The 27,556-nt window shown below is 42.1% G+C and overlaps 1 protein-coding gene across 1 annotated transcript in view; it reads left to right on the top strand.

The window, feature by feature from the left end:
* The window catches only part of BRDT (bromodomain testis associated), a 53,465-nt gene extending 35,345 nt beyond the window's left edge, over window positions 1–18,120 (top strand). Inside the window, exons 13-19 of the mRNA XM_019530601.1 lie at window positions 1,756–1,930; window positions 2,702–2,814; window positions 3,301–3,448; window positions 9,359–9,420; window positions 11,099–11,295; window positions 15,724–15,898; window positions 17,919–18,120. Of these exons, the coding sequence (XP_019386146.1) occupies window positions 1,756–1,930; window positions 2,702–2,814; window positions 3,301–3,448; window positions 9,359–9,420; window positions 11,099–11,295; window positions 15,724–15,898; window positions 17,919–17,987 (939 nt within the window). The 3' untranslated portion in view covers window positions 17,988–18,120. The remainder of the gene's footprint in view (window positions 1–1,755; window positions 1,931–2,701; window positions 2,815–3,300; window positions 3,449–9,358; window positions 9,421–11,098; window positions 11,296–15,723; window positions 15,899–17,918) is intronic.
* Window positions 18,121–27,556: the final 9,436 nt, after the last annotated feature.

The raw sequence follows: 27,556 nt of genomic DNA, 5'->3' as shown, positions 1-27,556 counted from the left end.
AAAGTAATTTCATGTGCCAGTGTAACCACCTGCTGTTGTTCCCACTCTCCATGCTTGTCCTCTATTCCCATAAGACCCCACTGATGGGGAGATCTAATATGTCAAAGTAAGTTAGTAGAAAAGCCTTTGACTGACTGCATCCACATGAGCAGGGGCATGCCTTTACGGTGGCACATTTGTGCTACTACTTTGTGCTGCGGTGCATACCGCTGCTCATGAGGTTTGCAGTGGGACACATTGTCCTGCTGCTCCATGTGCTGCAATGGGGGCTGGCTGGGGCACAGGGTGCCTCAGTATGGGGCTAGCCAGCAGGCAGGCATTTTTTTTTTGGCTAGCAGGAAATCCCCAGTAGCAAATTTTGCCCCAGAGATGCTAATTAGCAGTTCTCTGCACAGTTTAATGTGCAACGTGCATAATCACATGTGCCTGTCTGAGGCAGATTCCGTTTTGTTTTGTTTTTTTACTTTCAGAAAAGTTTGAGTGGCTTTTCTAAAAGAAAAACCCTGATAACCCCAAAATATCCTTTTCATTGTTAAAGCAGAGCACATGCCTCATCTATGTTTCCAGCTACAGAAACTTAATTTGCCACTTATTTTATTCAGGAGCTCGTTTATCCATCCTTGGGGTGGGAGGAAGAGAAGGGTATTTTGGAGCAAATCTTTCATTCAGAGGCTTTGACCCTGAAAAGAATACAAGAATGCTTAAGGCACTGCAAACAGCCTTTGCTTAGGTATTGTTCTCTTCTGCTCCTTTAGAAAACAAATACAAAACTACAGGAAGATACTGCTAGACCACTAAGTTGGACTTTGTACTAGATTTGGGTTGTCGTCCACAACCTGCTGTCATGACTGAAATAGGATGTTTGATTTATATTGGGCGTTTCTATATGTGCCTTAATGTGTTTTAGTTAATGTGCAGTACATCTAGTACTTCCATTGTGCATTTTCCTAGTACCTCACATTAGCCTGTCTTAATGCGCATTTATTAAAGAGCACAGGGCACTTTTTACACATGCTTGGGGGGGGGGGCGCTTTTTAATTGGAGTAGCTCCGAGCACCACTCTAAAGTGCTGCAGCATCTTGTATATCAGCATCTCCATGCTTAAATGGCAACTGGGGCACTTGAACTAAAGCTTGTTTGACAAGCTTTAGTTCAAGCATTCTTGCCATCATTTTTATACATGGGAATGCTGAAACACAAGACAAGAGGCAGCTGCAGCACAGTAATTTCCACCCGCCAGCAGACCCGGTTTTATCAAGTCTGCTCTGATGCACTGTAATTACAGTGCATCAGAGTAGCTTCCTCGCTCGTGTACAGGCACCCAGAACAGTGTTTTTGGATTTTTGGGGGTTTTTAGTGATGCTTTAACGCACATTAAAATAACAAAATACACATTAAAGCACATGTAGACATGTCCACTGTGTGTATTTTACCAAAACATTTACCTACCAGCCAGCAGACAGTGTTTAATGTTATTTTAACTTAAATCTGGTACCATTGTTTTAAATGGAATGATGTGCCTATTTATATTTACATTTGCAGAAGGGCTATAAAGGCAACTAGTCATCTGCTTGGGATAACACAGAATGATTTAAATGCATCTTGCATAATATCAGAAGTGCATCCACTTTAAATTGGGCAGCAGTGGAGAGCAGAATCTGACTCTGTCTAAGTAGGAGCTGGTGAGGGATTAAGGCAAAGAAACAACCAACTAACAGTAAAATCGTCCTATAGCAAGTGCTGCTTTCTTTACAGAGGATGTCCCACAATGCTGTTCCTCAAGTGCAGAACCCATTTTCTTTTACTAGTAGCTTACAAAACCAAAGATCCTCAGAGAGACTGCCTTCTCCCAAAGTGCCACAGGAGCTGCAACCTCAGCCTCTACGATACAGCCCATTTAAACCACTAGAACAAACCCAGTGTCCTTCAGGTAAAACTGACAGAAAACACAATAAGTTTTTTTTTTTATTTTATTTTTGTTGTTTTTATATAAATTATGTACAGGAAAGAAAAGTGATGTTTGCTTGTCCATGTTTGTCTTTATGCAGGTGCAGGGGGGAATATTAAACTGATCCTACAACACCTGAGTTATTTAGGGCTGACATTTTAACTTTGTGGTGGAATGCAAAAAATGTCTGGTTGCGTGACATGATGGCAGATGTCATTTCAAGTACTGGAGCCTCTAGTAAGAGGTGCTCTGCTATTCACATATAACAAAACAGGAAAGGGGGGATAATCCCAATAGAATAACGTAACCCATTTATAACTACACATCTAAAATGCATAAAAATCAGTCATCTGCTCTAGATACCATTGAATCATTTTAACAACTACTACTACTACTAGTAGTACTTCTATTATTAAAAGTGGACCCATGCTGAAATGCCTGGGATGGGGGTAGAATACTAAATATACAGTTCATTGTAAGGGTAATTAGCAAATGTTAACTATCTTCAAAAACACCATAGTTTTACTGGGCCTTTCTGAGCTCTAATATAAAATCTGAATGGGTTGCTAATAATCCAACTGAGAAGCTAATTGAAAATGCATAACTGTTTCAAAGTACCCAGCTGGAATGCTTATCTACATACTTGGTTTAGCTTCAGTTTTTAAATATGCAACATACCTCAAAATTAGTTGACTAAGTATTGAGATGTTGCATATTAGGAAAGTTTTATACATCTAACTTCCTTTTCCTTAGGTATAATCAAAGCTTTATCTCCCTTGCACCCTGCTCCATTCCAGCCAGTTCCTCGGAATAATCTAAAACTTTGCCAGCCTCTTGTCTTCCAACCTATTTGCATTGTTCCAGAGGTGAATATTCATTATTTTTATACAAAAGTATCTACAGACAATTTGGGGTAGCTTCTGACCATTAACACTGTCTATCCAAATGAGTAGTTCCAATATTGCAAGACTTCTGGCCCCCTAAGCTTGCACCGCTATTTTTTTAAATAACTTTTTGTTTCTTGATTTATGCTGTACAAGAACATACATAAATTAAGGTACTGTCCCCATGATGAAGTAGGACAGTTGCCTTTGAAAGTCAGCAATAACATTTAGCGCAAGCTCAGCTGATCTAAGAACCAAATTCTGCCATGTGGCACAATTTACGTGTTGTGAACAAAATGGAATCTGAACCATAAGCTTCCTCTTATCCCCTCACTACACTCCTTTTTTAACATACCACTAAATGATAGGAATGAAACCTAATTCTTCCTAGGAGTAGAATAACGACATAAATCTCCCATTCAGTAGCTTGAGGATATACTTTGAAAAGTGCCTTGCCTTCTCTCCTAGGCATCTAATTCTTCCCAGAATATTTCAGTGGATGATGTCAAAGTAGAAGCAGAAAAAGCATCACCACTTCATCCAGAAAAATCAAATGCTCTTCAAAACAAGACCTCAGAAGGAACAGTTGAATCTAAATCCATAAATCAAGAACAAAGTATGTATTGTCATCATAGAAATATAACAGAGATCGAAGGCACAGATTTTAAATACATGTGTATGTATACTTTTGTTTGACCAGTGATATCCAAATATGTTTGTTTCCAAGCTTATATGGAAATGCTGCATGCACATTTTTTGAGAGAGGGTGCTCTTTCTGTCCAGGTATACTTTGTTCCTTTTGCTATTTTTGCTGATTTTTTTCATAAAGCTAGGTAAAAGATGTTCAATTCTTCTGGCTGTATCCAATAGGAAGAAAATATACAGTCAATGAACATTTTAAAGGCTTAATTTTTAACTGGAACTTTTGCAGAAGAAACAAATAACCTAATACTTCAGAAAGTTTAAAAGAACCTAGATTCAGCTTACTGATGACTTGTTACATAACAAAACTTGGCTTAACTTCAAAACTTCTCTGAAGCTCCGTGGAATGTCTTCACATAGCAACTGGTGTATTTCTGGCAAGTAACTGCCAAAATAAACAGATGCTCCCATTTTTCTGAAGTGTCTAATTAAGTGATTTCTACAATTTTGATATATATTTTTTTTTCCTCGTGCAATAAAAGAGGAGTATGTCTACCTGTAGAATTTCATTCTCTCAGGACTTCCAATAGGGCATCTTGAAGTAAGGAATTCTACAAGATGGCCTGAAAAGGGCAGTTTTCCCAGGAAAGAGGTCTTACATAGCCCATAACCACAAAGTAACTTTCAGAGTGGGACTGAAGGACTGTTTTGGGAGTGTTTTGGGAATATCTTGTCCATAGAACTCTTTCTTTACTTAAGGATGCAACAGACTTTAGTAGTTTTGAAATATATTTTGATGAGCTAGAAATTGATTGTCCATGGTAAGGATGGATTAGCCCCCTTCTTGGAAGCAGGGGAAAGTGCCATCGGAGAATGAAACTTATTTTTTTTTTTCTGGGCCCAAACTAATGGAGACAGAGAAACATCTACCAATGTCATAATGTTTTGCAGCATTATACACAATAAAACCCAGATGATTCCTATCTGGATGGCTTTCAATCTGATTCACTAACTGTGGGTTTCTGAATTAAGGAAAGAGAGCTTTAGCTGTCTTGCTGCAGCTTTTTCTACAGTGAAGTAGTGCCCTTAGATCAGACAGAGCTCATAAGCAGTCCTACGCAGCTGATTGGATAAGTTGCCCTTTGAAATAAGCTGCACCCAAATCATCATCTAGAAAATTAAGTCTACTATTAGAAAATCCATTGCCTTCCAGGAAGTAATAAGGCACACTTTTTTCACAGAAGAACAAAAATTGTTGTACCAATATTTAAAATCTTTTCATACTAGTTAGCAGTTCTAGGGCTTAGAATGGAGACCTATGGATGAGTTAGCCCAGACACTGGCTCAGGACAGACATTCAAAAAGCCTGAGCCTGAAGTGATTCAATATTTGCAGGTTAGTCTAACCTGGCTAGGCTGAACCAACTTGTAACCACACAGACGGACATCCCCTCTGGACTGAGGAAATACAGGCACATGGCTGCAGTGGCTCAGGCTAAAATCTGGGGGGGTGCTATAGCAGCCCTCCCTTCCCTTCAATAGTGCTGAGCTGAGGGAGGTGGGAGTGGCCAAGCCCCAACAGGTTGTTCTGATTAGGGAGCAAAATAATAGACTCACTTAATTCAGGCTCTTCTTAAACAGCCTTTTCTAAGGAAGGAACAGGGTGACATTTACCAGCTACCAGTTGATTAGCTCCAAAAAGCCCTAAGCTGACGCTGTCCTGTCTGCCTTTGTCCTGTCCGTCTTGCACAGACACCTATCAGCAATAGCTAGCATACCACATGTTGTGGGAGAGATCCCTGCTTAAGTGGTTGGGGGTGGGGAGCCAGGCAGACCCTACTTCATAGTTTCATAGTTGGTAGGGTTGGAAGAGACCTGAGCAGATCATCAAGTCTGACCCCCTGCCATGGCAGGAAAGAATGCTGGGGTCAAACGACCTCGGAAAGGTGTCTATCTAACCTCCTTTTTGAAGACCCCCAGGGTAGGAGTGAATGCCACTTCCTTTGGAAGTTGCTTCCAGATCCTAGCTGCCCTGACCATGAAGTAGTGCCTCCTGATGTCTAGCCTGAATCTACTCTCTGTCAACTTATGGCCGTTATTCCTTGTTACTCCTAGTAGTACTTTGGGGAACAGGGACCCTCCCATTGCCTGCTGGTCCCCCTTGGCCAGTTTATAGACGGCCACCAGATTCCCTTTCAGCCTTCTCTTGTGGAGGCTAAACAGGTTCAGGTCCTGTAGGATCTGCCCTGCTGTCCCCTGATCATGTGAGTGACCCTACTTTGGACCTTCTTGATGCTGTCCACTTCCCTCCTGAAGTGCAAAGCCCAGAACTGGATGCAGTATTCCAACTGCAGCCTAACCAATGTTGCACAGAGGGGGAGGATCACCTCCTTGGACCTGCTCATGATGCATCTGTGGATGCATGCCAAGGTGCGGTTAGCCCTCCTGACTGCATCCTCACATTGGTAGCCCATGTTCATCTTGGAATCAACAGCAGCTCCAAGATCCTTTTCTGCCTCTGTGTCTGCAAGTTTCTGTGGGAGCTCCAGAAGGGGAGCAGAGGGGAGGGGTCAGCCCAAGTCTCTGGAGCAGAGGTTGCTGCTCAGTGCTGCAAAGCATCTGGGATGCTGGAGGACTCTGGTTTAACTTAAATCAGGAGGGGGTCTGGAACAGATATTGCATAAACTGGTTTGACCCAAAACAGTTAAGCCTGACACTACATTCAACCAGGCTTATCTCAAACCGGTTTCAGCCATTTTCGAACCAGTTTATGGGCACTGAATGTCTGTTCTGTTATGGGTTTAAACCAGTGTCTGATCACTTAAACCAGTTTGTGTAATGTCTCTCCCTAGCCAAGGAGGGTACAGGGCTAATTTGTGGTATGCCTGCCAAAAGGATTGATTCCTACTGCTTTAAAACATTCTGACAAAGTTCTTGCCATGAATATCCTAATCTTACTGGGATTAAATGAGATTTAAAATGTACCTTTTCCAAAAAATAGAGTTGTTCTTTCTATTCAGTGTGTGTCTGTTTCTTCTTGCTCTTCTATTTTCTTCTTCTCAAACTTTTATTAACCAGTATTAATTCTGTTTCCTTCAATTTTTTCTGGCTGTTGGAAGAGAGGCAGCTAACTAATTTATTAAACAAGAAAGAATGAGCAGAGCTTGTACCTGTACCAGATTTGCTGTTGCAGGGGTCCTTAGCATGGCTGCCATAGCCCACTCCCCTGGTCTGTGCTTGCTATTAAGTCTTAAATTCCTTTTCCATTATTTAATACCCTGGTAAAACATTTCTTTTCCTTTTTCCTTGTTTGGAAAAAAAAAAAAAAAAAAGACATTTCAGTCTTTGCTCCTTTTTAAAATATTGCACTCTGTAGCCTTTTGGGTAACAGATGCTGTAGGAGTGGCTAGTACTACTGTGTACATCTTTCTGACATAAATTTGTTTTCAACTTTGACTTTTTTTAAAAAACTGTATACTTATCTCCACCACTTGTCAGTTTCTGAAAAAACTGATATCCAATCAGACTTCTGTCTGAGACCACCCAGGCTGACTAAAAATAGTGGAGTGGCTTTTTCTGAGGTTTAGCACTCCAACATTGGTATTACCCAAGTTGATGCCAACTTAGCAGTCCTATAATAACTCCCAGTAAAGCTTCCTCATGGTGAAGCCCACACTACCAGCATCATGAGCTCAGTGTTGGCTGCTCCAGGGTCTCAGCTAAGCTAGCTGAAGCTCAATACTAGCTAAAGGGGTAGGGCCTTCAATGGCAGAGGTCTACATACGCCTCATTTGTGAACCCTTGGCCCCGGCAGCTTCATTATTAAGCTTTCCAGCCACTTGGTCTAACATCCATGGTTCTGAAGAAGAAATGGAGTATTGTGGGTGCTACTCGACTTCTCCTAACCCATTATGAAATCTTCAGTCTGCTTCAGGAAAAATCAGTCATCAACATTATGGTAAATTTCCTCTTCAGGCTAGTTGGATAGTATGCCAAGACAAATGTTCATGCCTCAAGAGCAGGCACGTTTTGGCCTTCCTTTAATGCTTCATTTGCTAAGATTATGCTCTAGGATTCCTATTACTGTAACACTATCTGTTTGTGGCGTCAAAAAGATTAGGATGGTGAAGGTTGCCTTCTACATTCAGAAGAACAAAAGGACTACTCTGCTAAACAAGACAGTGACTCTTTCACATAGACCTCTCATAAAGTATCTAAAGCAGGCTGATTTGGCTTTTTTAAAAAAAAAATGGCCCAGAAATGTACAAGGGAGACTAAATAGTACCAGGCTTGGAGCCCTGTCACAAGGTTACACTAGTCTACCTTTTCTATTTTATTTAGCCATAGGGCTGGCTAGCCAAATTCTGCTGGTTATCTTGGCTCCTAAACTATACGTGTGTTGTATTTTGAGAATCTTTTTGTTGCCAACAGGAAAATATTTACAGACTTCATTGGGAGAGTCTAGTTGCGCGCACACACGCAACCCCCTCTTTTTGAAATCATAACGAATTTTTTTGAAGCTTATGGGCCCAGGATGCTTTATGTATTTTTAATATTTTATCAAATATTTAATAGGTTATTATAGCTACAGGATAAGAGAGCTATGAAATTGCTGACTACATTTAGTTAACCAGAGTTCAGTTGTAATTGCCCCCTCACAAAAGGTGCAGATATAGTAACGGTAGTTCTGTTGTGTGTTGATAACAAGGTACTTTGGGGTTGGGAAGCTAGAAAGCTATTATCTACAAAGAACATTAGAAATCCTCTCCTAATACTAAAAATGATACCTGGAGTAAAAGTAGAATATGCCGCCTCTTCTGTTACTGTGCTAATTTCTTTTTTCTTTCTTTTTTTTCTTTACTTTCCCCTCCCCCCCATCCCTGCTTATTTCAGGCAAAGTAAGTTCAAGCAGTAAAATATTGCAAAATTACACATGTAACTAATAGGCACCTTGACTATTAATACTCTAATATGAAAATGCCTGAATAGGAAGGTGTATTTTCTTGTATTTATAGATAAGTAACTTGTCCAAAAGCACATGATCAACATACTTCAAAGTAGGAATCTTAATACAATACAAAGGAAAACCTGACTACTCTGAAGTAATGTTATTGAAATTGCCTTTCTAGTTTTTTGCCTTGGATGTATGATCTCAGCAGTTCAACAACAAATATGACTGTTCCCTATGTCTCCTGTACTACTTTCCACTGGGAGTAAGAGAAGGGTTTATGTGACTCAACCTTACTGGCTGACATCTTATTTTATAAAAAGTAGAAATAGGCAGGTTAAATTGTGGGTTTACTTAGAAATGGAGTACTCCCTCTAGAGCAAGTTGGAACATCAAGCTAGGGATATAGTCATTCTTCTGAAGAATTCAGGGGAAGGAAGTGAATAGAGAGATTCCTATTCTAGCCATTAGAAAGAGAAAAAGGGTACCATGCCTGCCTACTTTCTTAGAACAAGAAGTGGGATGAAATTTACAATCCCGATGTAGGCCTTTATTATTTGGAAAATGAAAGCCCTCTGGATGTCTGGTCGTTAAAACATATTGTGAAACAGCAGCCCCTCAGTTAGGTATTTTTAAATATGTCTTAGTGGTTTAGGCCCTTGTGGGCAAAGTTCAAAGTGGTATTTGGGTGTATAACCACTCATTGATTCATTTCAACATCTCCGTGGTGCTCCTGTAATCCTCTTTTCTGGTCTAAATTGTTACTGAATAAAAACCAACCTTGCCACAAGAAAAAAGCTGCATGTTCTTTTTTTTTAAAAAAAAAAAAAGCCATTTTTTGTTAGAACATCTAATTCTTCCCAAAACAAACTAGTTTTTCAGAAGGTTTAACTGATTTGATGCAATACTGATTATGCTCATTCTGTTTTTCCAACAGGTCATTCTGATGACACTGATAAAAACCCACTAGAGGCTAAATCTCAAATTCTTTCTAAGAAGGTAGGAGTAGCCTCTGAGTATCCCTCGTAAATCTTAATTTGAAGAAACAGTTTTGGATGTTTGTCTAACCAAGTGCATAATGAAGTAGTAGTTGGTTATCTCAAGTTCTTCTCCATAAATAGGACTCTTATGGCTTAGGCCTTTGGTGCCTGGTAGACCTGTGACTAATAGAACACATTCAAAGAGTCAAGAACCTGTTTCAACTTCATGTCCTGAAATCTTCTAGTCCCTACTAAGTTGTGGCTGCAGGAAAAGTTGATGCTTGCAGATCATCTAAATTTTAAAGCAAGGTTTAATTCTCCAGACAAGCTGCTGGTCTTATCGGCACTAGACATTAGTGGACTTAATCTCAGTTCAGCAAAATGTGTACTTAAAACTGTTCTCCACATGTGGCTTCAGAAGCAGTAAAGTAATGCTACTAAATTCCGCTCTTCCAGTAGTACATACTGTTCAGATGCTGATGCATCATTAGTCAAACAGTGAGATTCTCCAAAAACCCCAGTGCCTCTAAAGGCGTTGTTTATTAACCTAATATTGGTTACTGGACCTATGAAGCAAATACTGGTAGAAAGCCAGAGTACTTCCAACGGAGCCATGTGCATCCATTTGTTGTTTGTTTTACTGTAATATAATGGAAGCTAGGCAGAGGAGAAAATACTGTTATGCTTCTGTGCAGAAAGCTTATTTAAGGATTTTGCACTTCTTGGGAGTAGAATATTAAGGCATATTGTCTTTTATAAGGAGAGTTTTGGGAAGTTATTTGACAGCAGCTGTGCCAATGGCTAGTAACCCATTTTTTCTGATGTGCTTGGAATATATTCCAAAATTTTGGAAGCTTTCATTGGGGATGTTTTTCTTAGCCAAAATTATGGGTATTCCATTTTATAAGAAATTGGATTAAACATACTGGCAATTTCAGTCACTAAGAAACTGAACTGCAAATAGATTATGACTTTGGTAATGCAGAACCTTTTAAATATGTCAAACGAAAACTGCACCATCTTTTGGTACTCTACTCTAAAAATTAAGGACGCAGACAGAAGAGCAAGTCTCTGCTGTAACCTGTTATGCTTTGCAGGAAGCATTATGAGTTGCGACGATCCTCTAGACCAAACAGAAGTCCGCTGTTGGGTTGAGGGGGGGCAGGGGTGGAGGCTGGGAAATCCAGCTGCAGGTTACAAACTTGCAGCTGGTTTCCTCTAGCAATGATCACCCCCCTCCTCCCTCCCAGCACAGGCACTGTTTTCAGAATGGGAGTTCTAGGGGTTCCCCAGAAACTGTTGGAGGCTGGGGTGGGTGGATTGGAGCCCCCACCTCCTCTGGAGGCTCCAGCAAACCCAGAAAGAAACCACAGAACAAACTCCATCCTCTCCCTTCCCCCCTCCCATCCTGAAAACGGCTCCCAGGCTGGGAGGCAGGCAGACACAAGTTGCTGAAGATACTATGTTTTGAAATGTCTTCATCTGAGCCCTTATGCAATGAGGGGTCAGACTTTCATGGGATCGTGCCCTTTTAAAGTGCTTTGCAGCCAAGCGCTGCTTTGATCACGATTTGGGTGCTTTCAGGGGCCAGTCCAGGCAAAAACTGCCACTTCTGTCTGCAGCTTAAGGAACTTTGTATAGCAATGTACCTTAGTACACAGACTATTTAAACTGGACAGGTACTTTCTTTGTTTCAGGACTTAAAGCTGAAGAATACAGAGTCCTGGATAAGCTTATGTAAGAAGATGGCACTTCCAGCACCCATAAAAGCTTCAACTGAAAGCTTCAAACAATTCAGGAAAGTGGCACTAGAGAAGGAAAAGAGTGAGCAAGTGCAGGACTTGAGGAGACCAGTAGAAGCTGAGGGGCAGCAGAATCCTCTTCCTCAAGAAAGGTAACTCCAACAGTCCAATTTTCTTAAGTCTTAGCTCCTTTTATATCATAAGCCTGTGGGCCAGATGGTTGGATGGCTCTGTGGAATTCATTAAGTACTTTCTATTGCCTTTATATGGGAGGAACGCACACTTACTCATAAGTTGAAAAGAATCTGCTTAATTGACAACAATACAACATGACTGTCTAAAATCTGCTTTAATGGATAGGCCTACATTTATGTGCAGTGCTCTTTGTTTTATAAGCTGATAATATCTCCTTCAATAATTGAAATATGGGCATTAGTAGTCTTTAATATCTAGAGTAACTTAATCTTTTTTTCTAGAAATTGCCAGTGTTCCATTACAATGGCTAAGAATTGAAACTATCAGTGCAAAAATGCTATGGAAGACTGCTACAGTAACTATGCAACACTTGCTATGTCAGTATTTTTCTCTTAAGATGGCTTACTAATATTTTGAGTATCCAATTCTGTAAAAACCTAAAAAGAAGCAAGATACAGATGTACAAACTTCTAATATCCTGTATTCTCATCCATTTTGATAATCGTCTCTTTATTTGGAATATGCTACTGTACCTGTGCACTACAACAGCAATTTTGGCTGGAAAAAATGGTGTATAATTCATAAATCTCTTAATTAGCCAGAAGGTGCAGGACACTTTATTCCAGGTCCAACATTTAAAAAAAAAAAAAAAAAAAAGAACTTTGCGTGTATTGATTTCCTTCAACTCTAAAAGACTTGCATTTTTAGCCAAAATTTTGGGTGTTTCAGCTTGCTATATAAAATTGGTGATAGCTCATAGTGGTAATTTTTAATGTAAAAAGTGTACCATTCTAGCTTCCTGAAAAGAGTAGAAATGCATAGCAAGCAGTCTTGTGCTTAGAAATGCATGTTCAACTCCTGTGGGCTGACTAAGGAGCCCTTTGCTGCTGCTGCCGCCGCCACTGCTCCTTAGGGTTATATTTGATTTCTGCTGGCTTGCACAGTGTTCACAGTCTAATTAATATCCTAACCTCTGTAGCAGCAAGAGGACCCTCAGCACTGCCTTTGCTCTGCCATGAAAAATGGTGCATTAGCCTGTGTTGATCTCTTTACCCTATCTAGACAACCTTCAGTACTTGAGAAGGCTTCTTCAAAACTGCTTTCACTATCCCCACTTGTAGAATATCTGTATGTGACCTGTTTCTACAAGAAGAACTGCTGTTCTCCTGGTAGAAAAAACAGACGTTCCTAATGTTCCTCCTGGAGCAAAAAATGGCAGTTCTAGGAGGGAAAAAAAACAATTCCAACCAGTCAGAAGTTGCTCCAAGGAGGGTTTCTCTTGAGAATAAACTTCTGTATGCTGTGACTTCACTTCTCTTGGCCTTCAGGAGCAGCCGAGTCACAGGGGATAAGCTTCCATGCCTTCTGGAACCTGGGGTCACCTTGTTCTAGAGAAGGTACAGGAGGCAGTTTCTTCCACCCATCTTCTATGGAGGGGAGAGGAGTAGCCCTAACTGCTCCCTGCCAGCTCCTCATATACTAGAGTAAGAAGTATCCAAGAGGGCTGAGCTACTTGGACAACTCAGCTGCTAGTGTCAAGCAGAGGGAGCAGTGCCACACCCTAGCTGGTTCTCACTCAGAGCTACAGGGCAAAGCAATCAACCTACTAGGTTGCAGGGAGTCCCCTGGCTCCTGACAACCTGCACTCTGGCCCAGCTGATGAGATCCCCTTGACTCGGCACCATGAAAGTTGCACCAAAGGAAGCTTAGCTTGGACATTGGGGGGGGAAAAAAAACCTCTCACAAGGAGAGTAGTAAAGTAGTGGAACAAGCTACCCAGAGAGGTAGTGGATACTCCATCCCTGGAGGTTTTTAAGAGAGCTTTGGCTAGGATGATCTAGTTGGGAATGGTTCTGCTTTTGAGCTGGGGGTTGGACTACATGACCTCCTAAAGACCCTTCCCATCATAATTTGCTATGATTCTAAAACAGGGCTGTCAACCAACCCCCACTATGCAGCTGGCATCATGCACAGCAGGAGCCTGCCATGAATTGAACTTAAAGCATGAAGGAAAACCAGCCATAAAACATTACATGTTTTGTGGGATGTTTCTGTAAAATGGTTTCTCATTTTGTCACAATGTTAATTACCTGACCATGTGGTTGGGTTACTAATTAAGATATTAACAGGTTAATTGCATATTGGAATGTCTGTCTGTCAGGAGCCTTAATAACAGATCCCATTTTCTGCAGCTTTTACTAAATGGGACTTGATCTCCTCCCAGCTTTAAGAGTTCTTCATGCACACTAAGCTTGCACGAGGCTCGTGTATCTTAGGATCCAAGACTCCTTGATGACAGCAATTAGTTTTATTTTGAGAGATGCCAATTTAAGAGTGGTGCAGCAGTATCAGAAGCACAATGTACATGTCTACTTGCATGCCTTCAAAAAAGTTTCTCCTTCAGAAATCAAGTAAAGAAATTGGCTTACTCTTGATTTGGTTATTTGGCCTTTTGGAAAACTAAATTTATCATCTGGTGCCTGAATCATGTCTTTTGAATCTTGTCTTTCGCTGTTGTCTGCTTCTTGGTATTTTAAAATAATTCACTGATTTTTCTCCTAGGGGAGGTCCAACTGGGAATGGCTTTCTTCCACCTTTTTGTAGTGGTTTGATACCTATTTGAGATCAGACAGTGTAGAGTCCAAGCAGCTTCAGTTAATGCCAAACTGCATCAAGGCAATGTCGCTTGTGGACATGCATGAATGCTTCTCTATTCTGGGAATCTCCCTCCCTGCCTCGCATGAAAATTACATGAAATAGTTGAAGGCCTCACTGACCAAAATTAACACTAAACAGCACCCCTGTTTTAATACAGAAAATAAATACTGTAAAGACTAAGTTGAATCCCTGAGGTGGTCTGCTTGTAAGCAAACACAAACGCTATCAAGCTGCTCATGTCAGGTGCCCATGGGCCCCATCATCTCGGCGTTCAGAAGTCACTCCTGGTACCTTGAGGTGTGTAGAGGGAACATTTAAAGCTGTGTCAATGGCCAAATTGCTGACTTTTTTTTCTGAATCTGCATTGAATCTTCAGATTTGGATTTAGCCGATTTCAGCTTCCAAGGGAAGTGATGCTGGCTCTTACCTTGGGGATCTTTAAAAGGAGACTTGATAATTGCCTAGCTGGGGTCACATGAGCTTAAACTTACCAGGGGTCATATGAGCCCAGTATTCATTCCTGCCCATGGCAGGGGGTTGGACTTGATTATCTGCTCAGGTCCCTTCCGACCCTACACCTATGAACTAATATTCTTGAGAAGACAGTGGTGCTGGTGTCGTCATTAAAGCCCCCTCCTATGCTGGAAGAATTTATACTGACTTCAGGAATTATTGACTTCAAGACACTTCAGCCAATTTTCTCTATAAGGAAGGAAATGCCATACAACTCTCTTAATGTGTAGGCATAAGCCTTGCATCTCTCTGCCAGTGCATTGCACCTGTACTGTCCACGCAATTAGGGCACTGTCAACTCTGATTCTGTCTAGAATGGACGTCTCCTTAGTTCTTGAGTTAACAATCCCTTTTTTTCCTCCTTTTTCATGCCCTCTTAAAGCCTCTCTGCAAGTCCTTAGACAATCTATAGACTGAGTAGGATGAGGCTGCTCTTGGTTTCTCTCCATGTTTTTCCCACATCTCATAATGCAAGACACACCTATGGAATCTGTTCTTTGAAAAAATTAGCTGATCTTGGCTAGCAAGGCCTCCCTTAGTATGGAAGCTTTCAGGAAGAAGGCAGAAGCCCAGATTCTAAGGCTCCCTAGTAAGGCAAATGTCAAACATGACTCAGGAAAATCTCAGTTCATATACCATATTTTCGTGCATACAGTATGCCTTGGAATAAGATTGCTGACCTTGTTTTTTGAAAGGCAGAATAAACATGGTGGGGTGGGGGGGGAGTCTTTACTTGTAGATGAGTGACAGAGTAGTACCTGCTAGGAAAAGCAGAGCCTGCACATTGCATGCAATCCACAGGGAGCAGAACAGGCTTTGCTTTAGCTTTTGCCCGACCAGAGTTTCAGCAACAGAAACTGCTTTTACCATATTTCCTTGCATATAATGTGCGTTCCAATCTCTAGCAGTTAGTTTTGGGGGGGAGAAAAGGTGTTGTGCATAAGTATATGGCTTTCTTTTAAAGAAAAAAAATTAATAATCCTGTGGCATTAATGTAGGAAAACATCAGTAGTTATTGTAGCATTGCTACTTGATTGTTCACACAGATGTTATGCTGGAGAGGAAAAGGATTGTGAATCCACATTGAAATGATGTTGGACCACATATAAAGTGTGCTGTGTTGCTTAAACTGACGCTTTTTGGCTGACACTGACATGCAAAAGCTGTAGAGGATACTAGAAAAAGAGGAATAATTTGCTCTACTTTTTTATAAGGAACCGAGAAGGAATGGAATTGGAACCGGCGGCAATAAAAGCCCAGGAGCCCCAGAAAGAGGACCCAATAAAAGAACAACAATTACTGAGGGCACAACAAAATTTGCAACAAGGTCTTGTCAAAGACCGTGACTTGGCTAGAAAAATGGAGCAAGAACGCAGGAGAAAGGAAGCAGTAAGTTACTGCCAGTGTCCTCAGCTAGCGTTAATCATTGAAAACAATGATCATGCTGACCCAAGTTCTGTTGAGTCTCTGGGTAATAAATAAAATGTCTGTTTTGGCTCTATGCTCCCTCTCCAGGAGGCACAGTACAAAATGCAGCTGGAAAGGGTCTGAAAAGAAGTTAATCAAAGGTGGCATTCAGCTACTTTTGGACTGGTCAGAAAAGGACACTTAAATGACAGCTGTGTTGTGAAAAGATGCTGCCTTTAAGTATGTGTTAGGGGTATATGGAATCGAAACTAATGGAAGAGGGAATATCTCTTATTAGACCACCTAGATATTTGCAAACAAATTATTTTATTTATCTGCATGCTTTTAGGCATACACCCTTCATCAGGCATAGGAGAGAGCAGAGATTGTAGAAGTTCACCTAGATAAAAAGGAAAATATATAGGTATTTTCCAGTCACTGAAATAATGACTTAACTAACTTGAACATGTTGTGGATTCCCCAGAATCCTAACTGAACTTCATGGCACTTACATTTTGCACCTCAGCTCTCTCCAGTGACACCCTGACTGTGTCTATACTGCAAACATGAGAGTTCCCAAGAGCAGCCTCCTCAAGTACTCTGCACTGCTCTGGGCATGCTGGTATCTTTACCAGAAGCACTGTGGCCATCTCTGTGGCACTTAAGGGGGTGAGTTAAGCAAACTGGTCTATCCATTTTTGCCCCCTGGCTTGTCAATTTTTGTCTACCCATCCAAATGCAGTGGCATCACAGTTTAGGAGGAGGCCTGGCTAGAGAAGCACAGACTGCTTGAATATATTATTTGTGACCTTCTGTCCTCAGAAACAGACACGAGCCAAGTTTTACCAGTTTTCTAGTTGTATGCAAAGCCCGCTGACTTGAATAAAAAGAGTCCCACAGATTATGATGAACTTTGGATCAGCCCTTAAAGGATCTATCATAACTTGGGACTTTGTTTCTGCAGTAACTATTAACTGAAATTGTTATTCCACGTTGGCTTCCAACATAGCTAAAACAAAATTGGAAAAAGGCATCTCTTACGGAATATGAATATCCTGATGGCTTCCCAGAAGTTATTAAACCACTATAAACTTACACCCTAGCTTTAATTTAAAATAGCTTTTAACATGTAGATATGCCCTTACGCTTGCTATAGGCTCCTCAACTGTTCTTCTGTTTGATACATTCATAGGTGTTGGGATTGGAAGGGACCTCAGTAGGTCATTGATACTTCTGTCGAAGCATATGACTAATCTGTTTTGTTTTTTTTTTTAAGAAAATCTACAGATGTAATAACAAATATGATGCAAAAGAAAAATGCTATAAAAGCATCTTTTGGTTTTTTGTATAATTATATTTACCAGTTTGTTTCCTTACGCTCATCAGCTCAAAAGATTTAGTTCCCAATAGTTTTTGATCTCCTAAAAAGCTTAAGGCAAAAGGCTTAAGTTGTTCTTTCATACATACTTACCTTGTGACCAAACCATTTTTTTGCAATACCAAAATAAAGCCCCTTTAAAAAACCAAAATTCCCAAAGGCTACTTTTTCTTTCTAACTGATCAGTGCTGTATACCCTTTTTCCTAATCAAAGGGCTCTTCTCACTCTCAGCTATCTAATACTTTTGCTTGCTTCATGATATGATTCCAGTGCTTCCAAAGTCATAATTACTAGACTCGAGTAGCACAGACTAAAGCTGGCTGCCTCTTTTAAAATGGGAATCCTGTTAGAAACATGTATTAAAGTCTATGTGAAGTAACAGTGGAATGGACAGGGGGTTGGACTCGATAATCTGCTCAGGTCCTTTCTGACCCTACAAACTATGAAACTATGGACTGGTTACTCTTTCTAATGCGACCTGGACGGCAGATAATAGTACAATTGTGGATGCTACTACAAACAAACAAAGTATGATTCGTCATTTTAGAAAAGATCCTGGGTGACATAATATTAGCTCTTCAAAACTCATTATCATAAGTAAGACTGTTAATTGTTTCCTGCAGATGACTGGTACCATTGATATGAATATGCAGAGTGTTATAATGGCAACTTTTGAAGAAAATCTTGAGTGAAATCTTTGACTCTGGAAATGGCTGCAACCTGGCTACAGCTTAAGTGATACTATTCAATGTTGTTTGTACAATAAACGGCATAAAAGTGTTGAATGCCTGTGTGCTATTTAGATGGCTAAACTGCACATTGTTCAGACTCTTCAAAGTGGTCTTAACTGCTTATAATACCCCTAATTTGTCAATGCATAACTTTGATATCTCCCTTCCTTGTGTTTATCTGTACAAAATCTACTTGTTGCTAGCTAGTTAAGGACAGTCATTTTTTTACTAGGTTTTTTAAGTGACATGTTTCTACAGAGACTTTTTTTGGAACAACCGTCTCCCTGTTTTGAATTTAAAATTTTACGTTTAAGTGTTTTTCAGAATTGTTTTAATATATTGTTTGCAGCTGACTTTCAATCTTGTTTTCACCAGCCACTTTTCTGGTAACGGTAACCTCTACATAGCACCAAGTGTAAGTGCATACTTTACAAAAACTTCTCTGAACCATAGTTTTGTGCCTTCCAGTAGCAAATATCACTGTTATTGGCCCACAGAAATATGCTATTAAGTAGTGATTGTACCAAAAGACTATGTAATAATATAAAATTTGTAGGGATGTTGTATATAGAGACTACAATATGTGGAAATTTCCCTGTTTTCTGTACTAGATCTCCATTTCTCACTTGCTATATGCTTACAATTTTTTAATTGAGGTATAGGCATGATGATATTTTTGTTAATACAGTAAACTATTTTTATGTTTATATGCAGGTGAGAACAAGCATGGAAGAGTGTTTAATAACTCAATCTTTTCTTTTGTTTTCAAAGAGATTCATTAACACTAAATTATTTCTGGCTAGAGTTTAAAAAGAATATCTGAAGCCCTTAATGTAGAAACTTGAACAAATGACTTTAGACTTCCTGTTGACTGTTTTACAGGTTTTCACAATTAATAAAACATCTTATTTTTATGGTATTCATACCATAACAAAATGTATGGTCCTACTGCATCCTGTTTTGAGTTCTGTGCTACTACACAGTGCCACTTTAACTGGCTTCAAAGTCCAGAACATATTACTACATCATTCTCAACTAGCATATTGCATGCTTTTTTCAAATTGCCACTTCCGTGTAAAATTTATTTCTCAAATATTCCATTGAGGGTGCTACATACGCTTATAGTTAAAGAATAAATCTCTCTAAAGAGCAAATTTCTAGTCTGAAACTTTTATTAAGCATTCATAGACACTGTTGGCAATGCCAAGAATTTAAGGGAAGACAGTTTCTCACTGTAACCGAGAACACTTAGCAAGAAGTGTCCTGAGTTGTAAGGATCCCCTGAACCAAACAAGTTTACAGTTGGCTCTTAAGGGGAGGGGAAACTAGCAGTGGGCTGGGAGCCTGCAGCCAGTTTCCCCTAGCAATGGCCCCACCTTTCTCTCAACCTGCCCCTGTTTCAGAATGGGTGGGGGGAGGGGAGGAAACGCAACGTGTTCTAGGGGTGCCCCAGCCAGTGCTGGAGGGTGGGGCAGATGTATTGGACTCTTCCTTCCTTCCCTCCCTTCAGCAGGGGCTGGAAACCCCCTAGACCAAACTCCCTCTGCTCCCTTTTTCCCCCTCCCACTCTGAAAATAGTTTGAGGCTGGGAAGCAGTACAGACACAAATTACAGTAGATGTTGTGTTTTGAAACATCTTCAACTGGCCTCCCATGCAATGAGGGTTCAGATTTTTCCCAGATTGGCCACTGGTTTGATCATGGCTATAGACCACTTCCTGTGGCCAGATCAGGCAAAATCTGAACATTTTGGTGGGGGATCTGCAGATGCAAGGTAACCTAGGAGATCGTGACCACCTATTGCTAGGGTTCACCATCTGGAGAAAGGTGGGGAAGATAACTAGTAGAGCAGAAGTGCTAGACTTCAGGAAGGCTAACTTCAACAAGCTCAGGAGATTAGTTAGGGAGGAACTGACTAGTAAAAGCCTTGGAGAGATGGGAGTCTAGAAAGGGTGGGCATTTCTCAAGGAACTAATCCCACAGGCACATAAAAAGGGGCAAAAAGCAAAGAAACCCTCTTGTATTTAAGTTTAAAAGGTGCTGATGATCTTCCCTATGATTCCCTATGGTACTTGGGGAATCAATTGGAATTATAGCAGAGCTACTGGCACAACTGTTTGAGCACTCGTAGTGCTCAGGAAAGGTCCTGGACGATTGGAAAAGGGTCAGTGTGGTCCCTATTTTCAAGAAGGGGAGGAAGGAGGAACTGGGTAACTGTAGGCCAGACCTTTGAGAAAATTGTTAAGGATCACATTCGTGGGGGACCAGAGGGTAAAATGATGCTAAAGGGCAATCGGCATGGGTTCATGGCGGGCAGATCCTGCCTAACCTGGTTTCATTTTATGACTGGGTCAAAAAATTATTGGATGAAGGAATAGAGGTAGATGTTATTTACTTAAATTTTAAAAAGGCCTTTGACACAGTGTCACACCCACTTCTTATAAATAAACTAAACGGTTGCAATGTAGATTATTACACGTCCGGTGGGTAGAAAATTGGCTTATGGGATGCATCCAGAGTGGTGGTGGATGGGTTGGTTTCTACCTGGAGAAATGTGGGCAGCGGAGTCCCCCAAGGCTCTGTCCTGGGACTGGTACTATTCAATATCTTATTAGTGACTGGGATGAGGGAGTAGGAAGCACCCTGTCCAAGTTTGCTGACACCACCAAACTATGGGGGGAGGTACACAAACTAGACGGTGAATCCAGGCTGATTTGGACAGGCTGTGGAAATGGGCCGAACAGAATAGGATGCAGTTTAACAAGGGTAAGTGTTGCATGCTGCACCTGGGGAGGAAGAATCATCAACACTCCCATAGCCTGGGAGGTACCGCTCTAAGTAGCTGACTTCAAAATGAACACGAGTCACCAGCATGATGAGGTAATAAGTAAAGCTAACTGCACCCTTTCTTGCATAAGTAGGTACATCACAAACAGGTCCAGGGCCGTGATACTTCTCCTCTATGCAACACTAGTCAGGCTGCAGCTGGAGTACTGCGTCCAGTTTTGGGTACTGCACTTCAGGAGGGATGTGGATGGCGTGGAGAGGGTTCAGAGGAGGGCTACTCATCTGGTTAAAGGCCTACAGAACAACCCTATGTGGACCGATTGGGAGACCTGAGCCTCTTCAGCCTCCGCAAGAAGAAGCTGAGAGGTGATCTCATGGCTGCCTACAAACTCGTGGGGGGGGAAGGGGCGCAGCAAGAAATAGCGGATACAATGTTTACCACAGTGCCTGTCAGGGTAACTAGAAATAATAGCCACAAACTGGAAGCCAGCAAATTCAGACTGAACATCAGGAAAAAGATTCTTTGCAGTGAGGGTTGCCAAAATGTGGACTAAGCTTCCAAGGGAAGTGGTGCTGTCTCCTTCCTTGGAGGTGTTTAAAAGGAGATTGGACAGACACCTGGCTGGGGTCATCTGACCCCAGAACACTTTCCTGCCCAGGGGAGGGGGTAAGACTTGATTTAATAGGTCCCTTCCGACCCTAACGTCACGTTGTCTGGTTCAGCTCTCTATCCATGGGTAATCACTTCTATAACCGAATCACAACAATAAAAATAAGAGAGCCAACAACTCTTTCCTGCCCAGGGGAGGGGGTCAGACTCGATTTAATAGGTCCCTTCCGACCCTAACATCTATGAAACTCTGACAAATCGTTACTTCTGTCTGAGGCACAATGGCTACTACCACCACAAAGAAGGATCATCCAGGACATACGGAGTTTTAGTATTGGAGTTCAAGAAAGGATACCCTGAGAAGCATTAGTCTGAGAGAAGGAACCAGGGTATCTTGAATACTAACACCAAGATTTCATAGTTTCATAGTTAGTAGGGTCAGAAGGGACCTGAGCAGGTTATCAAGTCCAACCCCCTGCCATGGTCAGGAAAAAATGCTGCTTTCAAGAGGGTAACTCCCCAGCCTGTATGTATGCTATGGATTCCTTCTCCCAAGGTGCAGCACCCTGCATTTATCTATGTTGAACCCCATCCTATTCTCATCTGCCCACTTTTGTAGTCTGTCTAAATCTAGTTGCAGCCTCTATCTCCCTTCAAGTGTTACCACCTCGCCCCACATCTTAGTGTCATCAGCAAACTTGGAGAATATGCTTTCAACCCCGTCGTCCAAGTTGCTGATGAAGATGTTAAACAGTGCAGGCCTGAGGACTGAGCCCTGGGGGACACCACTGCTCACATCTCGCCAGGTTGAGTATGACCTGTGTACCACTACTCTTTGGGTGCTCCCCACCAGCCATTTTTTTACCCATCCAACTGTGTAGGCCACAGTCGTTTAATTTTTTAATGAGAATCGGGTGAGAAACTGTGTCAAAGGCCTTCCTAAAGTCTAGAAAGACTACGTCCATGGCAACACCATCATCCAAGGATTTAGTTACCTGGTCATAAAAGGTTGGTCAGGCAAGACCTGCCTTTGATGAACCCATGCTGGGTGCCCATGAGCATGATCTCCCCCGCTGGCCCCCCACAGATGTGCTCCTTGATAATTTTCTCCAAGATCTTCCCGAGCACCGAGGTGAGGCTTATGGGCCTATAGTTACTTGGGTCCTCCTTCCTCCCTTTCTTAAAAATGGGGACCACATTAGCTAGTTTCCAATCCCCCGGCACCTGGCCAGATGACCACGAATGCTCATGGTCCATGTGTAGCTATAGCCTCAGAGGAAGGGGATCAAGGATATTGGGGTCCTGCATGACAATAGCTAAAGTGGGGCCATCCAAGTTGAGGAGGGTTCAAAGGAGAAGGTAATAAAAAGAGCCCTGAGGCTGAGAGTGAGCCCAGCAGAAAGAACAGGATCCTGAGGCTGAGAGTGGGTCCTCACAGGGGGAACTGGATGCCTAAAGCAAGACTGGGACCATAAGGGTCCAGAGGCTCAGTAAAGGGCTGGGGAAGAGTGGGACTGAGAGAGAGACCAAGGGGCTGACAGCCCAGAGAGGGGCTAAGGGAGAGACCTTGGGGTTTGGCAGACCAGGGTGAGGCTTTGGGTATAATGAGAGAACATCAATTAAGATGCCATCTGCAAGGCTTGGGGCATGGTGTAGGGGTGGAATGGAGCCACACAATTTGCCCACAAGGTTTGGACCACACACAGCTGGTGGTCATTCAATTAAAACCAGGGCATACTCTCATATTTTAATTGCAATTAAAGGGGATGGGGTTGTGGGGGGAGGGCACAGTGCCCATAAAGCAGGGTAAAAGTAATTTTTTTTGGCCTTCAGGGGCTTTCCAGCCACCACTGGAGATGGTACTCTGTGCCAGTTATAAATACAGTTTAACAGTTCACTCAATAAGTAGGATAATTAATTTTTTCAACCCCAACACAGAGACAGAATAAGAAGGAAAAGAAAAGGTAGACGCTCTTGTCAGAAGTGCTCGTTTAAATTTTAAAAAATGGGTTTAGTGGCACAACTCCCTAGTGTAATGCAACTCTTTGGTACACAAATAATTTATACTGCTTAGCCCTATCAGGAAAGGGACTATTTGCACTGAATTTTTTACACTGCTATAAACTAGTAGTATAACTAGGGTGGGGTAACTGGGACAATTGTTCCAGGTGCTAATTTGGGGAGGGTGAAAAACAGCTGCTATGGGCAGCCACATGATTGTACCAGTAGTGTGATGGCAACTGAAAGTCGACACTAAGCCTTTGCCCTGGGTGCCCAACTGGATCACTGCACTACTACTATAAATACTCCCACCTGAGTTTTAGTAGTCTCACTTTCATCTAAAAACTATTCAAAATAGTTATGAAGTTAAAACTTTCAGCTGCCAGGAAGGCTTCTATCAGGGTGCTGGAGGCAGGGTTGTTTTGACAGGCATCATTTCCATCTCTTTCCTAGAAGCAGGATTAGCTGAAGTGGCCTCAGACAAGCAAGCAGAAGCCACATCCTGAATGGCAGGATACATTGTGAAAGAAAGCCCCTTAGACAACTAGGCCTGACATTTGATTTACTTGATGTGCATTAGAGCAACAACATTAAAAAAAAAAGACAAGAAATCCAAAATACAGTGAGAGATGCCAACAAACAGCTTGTGCTAATAGTCTTCTAAAGATTTCTTGTTTCCTTCATTTATGTTTTACCATCATCTATCAGGGCAACCAGGCAGTATTCCAGAGCTTATTCCTTAAAACATTAGGCTTCGATTTGTTTGGAAAATGTTTCAATTTTATAAGTTCCAGGTGTAAGCCGCATATTTGCACTGTAGTGTTTAATTTTGGAAAGATCACAAGGTGGAAAAAAAACAGTGGGGAAGAGGCTTAGATTTGAATATGAACAGTCTGTGTTTGCATATATGTAGAGTGCAGGGAGGTAGGTCAGATATAAATTCCCAGAAATGCCCAGATATATGATTGTAGTTATTGGACATACTTAGATCTTCAAAAGCTATGCAGAATTTAAGTGTGGGAAAGCTGTCTGGTATGTTACTTCCATATTTAGTATCGGAAAGCTGAGTCAATCAGAGCTAAAGGGGAAGAAGTTTATAAATAGGCTAAGTACAGACAGCCAAAAAGCCTGAGGCTGAATTGATTCAGTCTTTGCAGGTTAATCTAAACTGCAGAAATTAAATTGAAACAGCAGTGAACAGACATTTACCTTTGACTCATGAAATGCAGTCACATGCCTGCCCTGGCTCAGAACAGAAGCCAGTGGGTGGTAAAGCATGGATTTCTGGTATATAGCCAGCGCTTCCTCTTCCTGCTGCCCCCAAGGTCTCTGGGATTTGCAGTCCAAGACCACAAATAGCAGGACTCTGCAGGGTTGCTCATCCTGCCTCCATGTGGCTCTGGGATTCGTAGTCCACAGCCATAGCCAGCAGTAAGTTTGAGGGTGGGAAGGGGTGTTCAACCTTCCTCCCATGTCCCAGACCTCAGCTGGGGTTTTGCCTGGGGGACAGTCCCCACCCCACAGACTGGGCTGCATCCCCAGCTGGGCTTGTCCCCAGCCCTCTTGTCAGCCAGCCCTCCCTGCTCCAGGTAGGGAGTAGAGGGGCAGGGCCAGCCCTGCTCTCTGGAGCAGACAGCCCAGCCCAGCCCAGGCTAGGCCTGCTGAATGCTGGGGGCCTGTGACTTAATTTGAACTAAGTAGGGATCAGGGACAGAAGTTTCATAAACCAGTTTGACCCAAATCAGTTAAGTCTGTTACCTACATTCAACCGGGTTTATCTTAAACCAGTTTCAGCCATTTTGAAACTGGTGTATGTGCACTGAGCTTCTGTTCTGTTACAGGTTTAAACCAGTTTCTGATCACTTAAACGAATTTATATGCAACTTCTGTCCCTAGCCTTAATAGCAACTCTTCAGGTTTAGTGGCTGATTCCATGAAATGCATCTTCTATGGGAGGTGGCTGGTAATAAATAAATTACCTTCTTTGAATATGGATGTGTGCTATTCTCATTTTATTTCATAAAGATGCCATTTGTTGGATGGGGGAGTCCAGTCTATTGTATTTTTGTGGACTTAGAGGCAGAACTGAGAGGAAAACATTTTTCAGCCCTAGAGGTTGAACAGTTTTTGCCAGCTGTGTAAATCTTGTTTTCTTAAAACACAGTAAACCAATAACTTACTCCCTTTTGATTGCTTGAATTTTTTTTTATTGTTCTGCCACTATTACATTTCTCATTCCCATTAATTATAAGTTAACTGAGTAAACTGCATGTGCCCCAGTTAATTCAAATAAAACTCTACCTTTTCTAATGAAGATTTCTATGGCCAAATTGGCATTTAGGCACAAAGCTGCACAATGGAACATAGAGCACCTGGAAAAGACTGTTGCCACGCAGTCCCAAGCAAGAAGGAAGTAACTACTTATCTAAAAGCATCCACAAAAACGTCCACTCTGGTTCAATGCTGCTTTTAATACCCTCTGTCAGGCTTACAATCTATAGTGCAAAAAAACCTACAACCGTGCCATAAAAAGTTAGTAGAAGAGACAGTAATATCACCAATGCCTTTCTGTCCTCAAACAGCAAGGGATTAAATAAAATACACCAAGATATTCTTAGGAAATAGGCAGTACTCTACACCACTACAGAGGTCCTAGCCTCACCATATAACCCTCACCATATAAGAGACACCCATCATCTAAGCACCTGAGAGACTTCTTAGTACCACCAGAAGGTCCAGTGCACCTGAGCTACCGTCCGTCTCTCTGCAGTCCTTATTGTCAGTTTTTCCTTGACCTGAAATTCAGCTGCATCACAGAATGGTGATTATAAATCTAAAATAAACTTGTAACACAAAATAACATGCTCGCTATATCTGTAGCCATTGTGTGTTAGCAGTTCTCAAATGTATACGAATAATACATGAAGCATCATCTTCTCTGACAAATTCTTTTTCGAAAAGTATCTTGTAGGCTTTGGAATACAAGAACAGGCCGTTCCCTGAAATCATCGATAAACAAGAGGCTAGGTCTGTGTTGGTATTCTAAGTTCTCACTGAAAGGCAATCGTTATTTCAAATGTATGATACCATAATATTTTTTGGCACATAAATGACGGACCTAATAATGCAACATTGAAGTTCATTGGGAGTTTTAACAGTAATTTCAATGGAAAAAAATTAGACCTGCTGTTTGGCTAAGGGGCTGGGCTAGAAGGATTGGAACATTCAAAAAGATTACTTTACATCTGAAGTGTCAAACATACAGCCCATGATAACCTGCTATCTGGCCCCCGCAGTGCTGTCCTTGGGTCTGAGCAGACCCACACAGATCACAGCATACTGGACCAGCCCTGTGGGTAGGGCTTGGGAAACATGTTGTATGCGGCACCCACCCCAGCCACTCCAGGACTGGCTGCATGGGTGTGCTTATTCAGCACAGATCCCAGAGTAGCCAGAACAGGTGCTGAATGAAGCGTAGTCCAGCATGGGGCATGTAGTGTGGATCCCAGACCAGCTGTACCACATGCACCACAGGTCCTGGACTGGAAGAAGCAGGAAATGTGTGCAGTGTAGTTCCCAGGGCAGGTACCACATGCAGTGCAGTCCTGCCAGAGTGGGCCCTGTGTGTAGCACAGCATCTGCTCCAGCTAGTCTGGGATCCATGCTACACGCCTTTATCCACATTACACTGCACATGGCTCTTATTCTGGCCCCTCTGGGATCTATGCTACACACAGCACAGGTCCCTGACCAGCTGGACCAGTCACCAGATCCAGTATCCTGGGAGGAGACAGTCTATGGGCCCCTCATTGGAAGCCCGGCCTATTCCCTCCTGCCCTGACTCATGGGGCCCTATAGGGTACAGCTGGACCACCAGAAGGAGCACTTCAACTATAGACCAGGCCTGGCACAGTGTAGGGATGGGGGAAAAGGGCACACACCCCATCAATTCAAACCGCCTCCTTTTATAAACGGCGGTTTGACATAGCTTCCGGCACTTGGAGGTCAGGAGCAGTGGGGAGAAGAGGGACACAGGCGCACGTGTGTCCTTCCCACACGTGTGCCTCCTTTCTGGACCCGGAGCGGAGGAGAGCGCAGCAGTAGCAGCGGCGGCGGCGAGCGGAGCAGCTGAG

The sequence above is a fragment of the Crocodylus porosus genome, unplaced genomic scaffold (assembly GCF_001723895.1).
Source record: "Crocodylus porosus isolate Cpor-Errol unplaced genomic scaffold, CroPor_comp1, whole genome shotgun sequence".
NCBI classification, from domain to species: Eukaryota; Metazoa; Chordata; order Crocodylia; family Crocodylidae; genus Crocodylus; species Crocodylus porosus.
The sequence above is the reverse complement of the archived record's forward strand: the minus strand, read 5'-3'. Positions and strand labels throughout refer to the sequence as shown.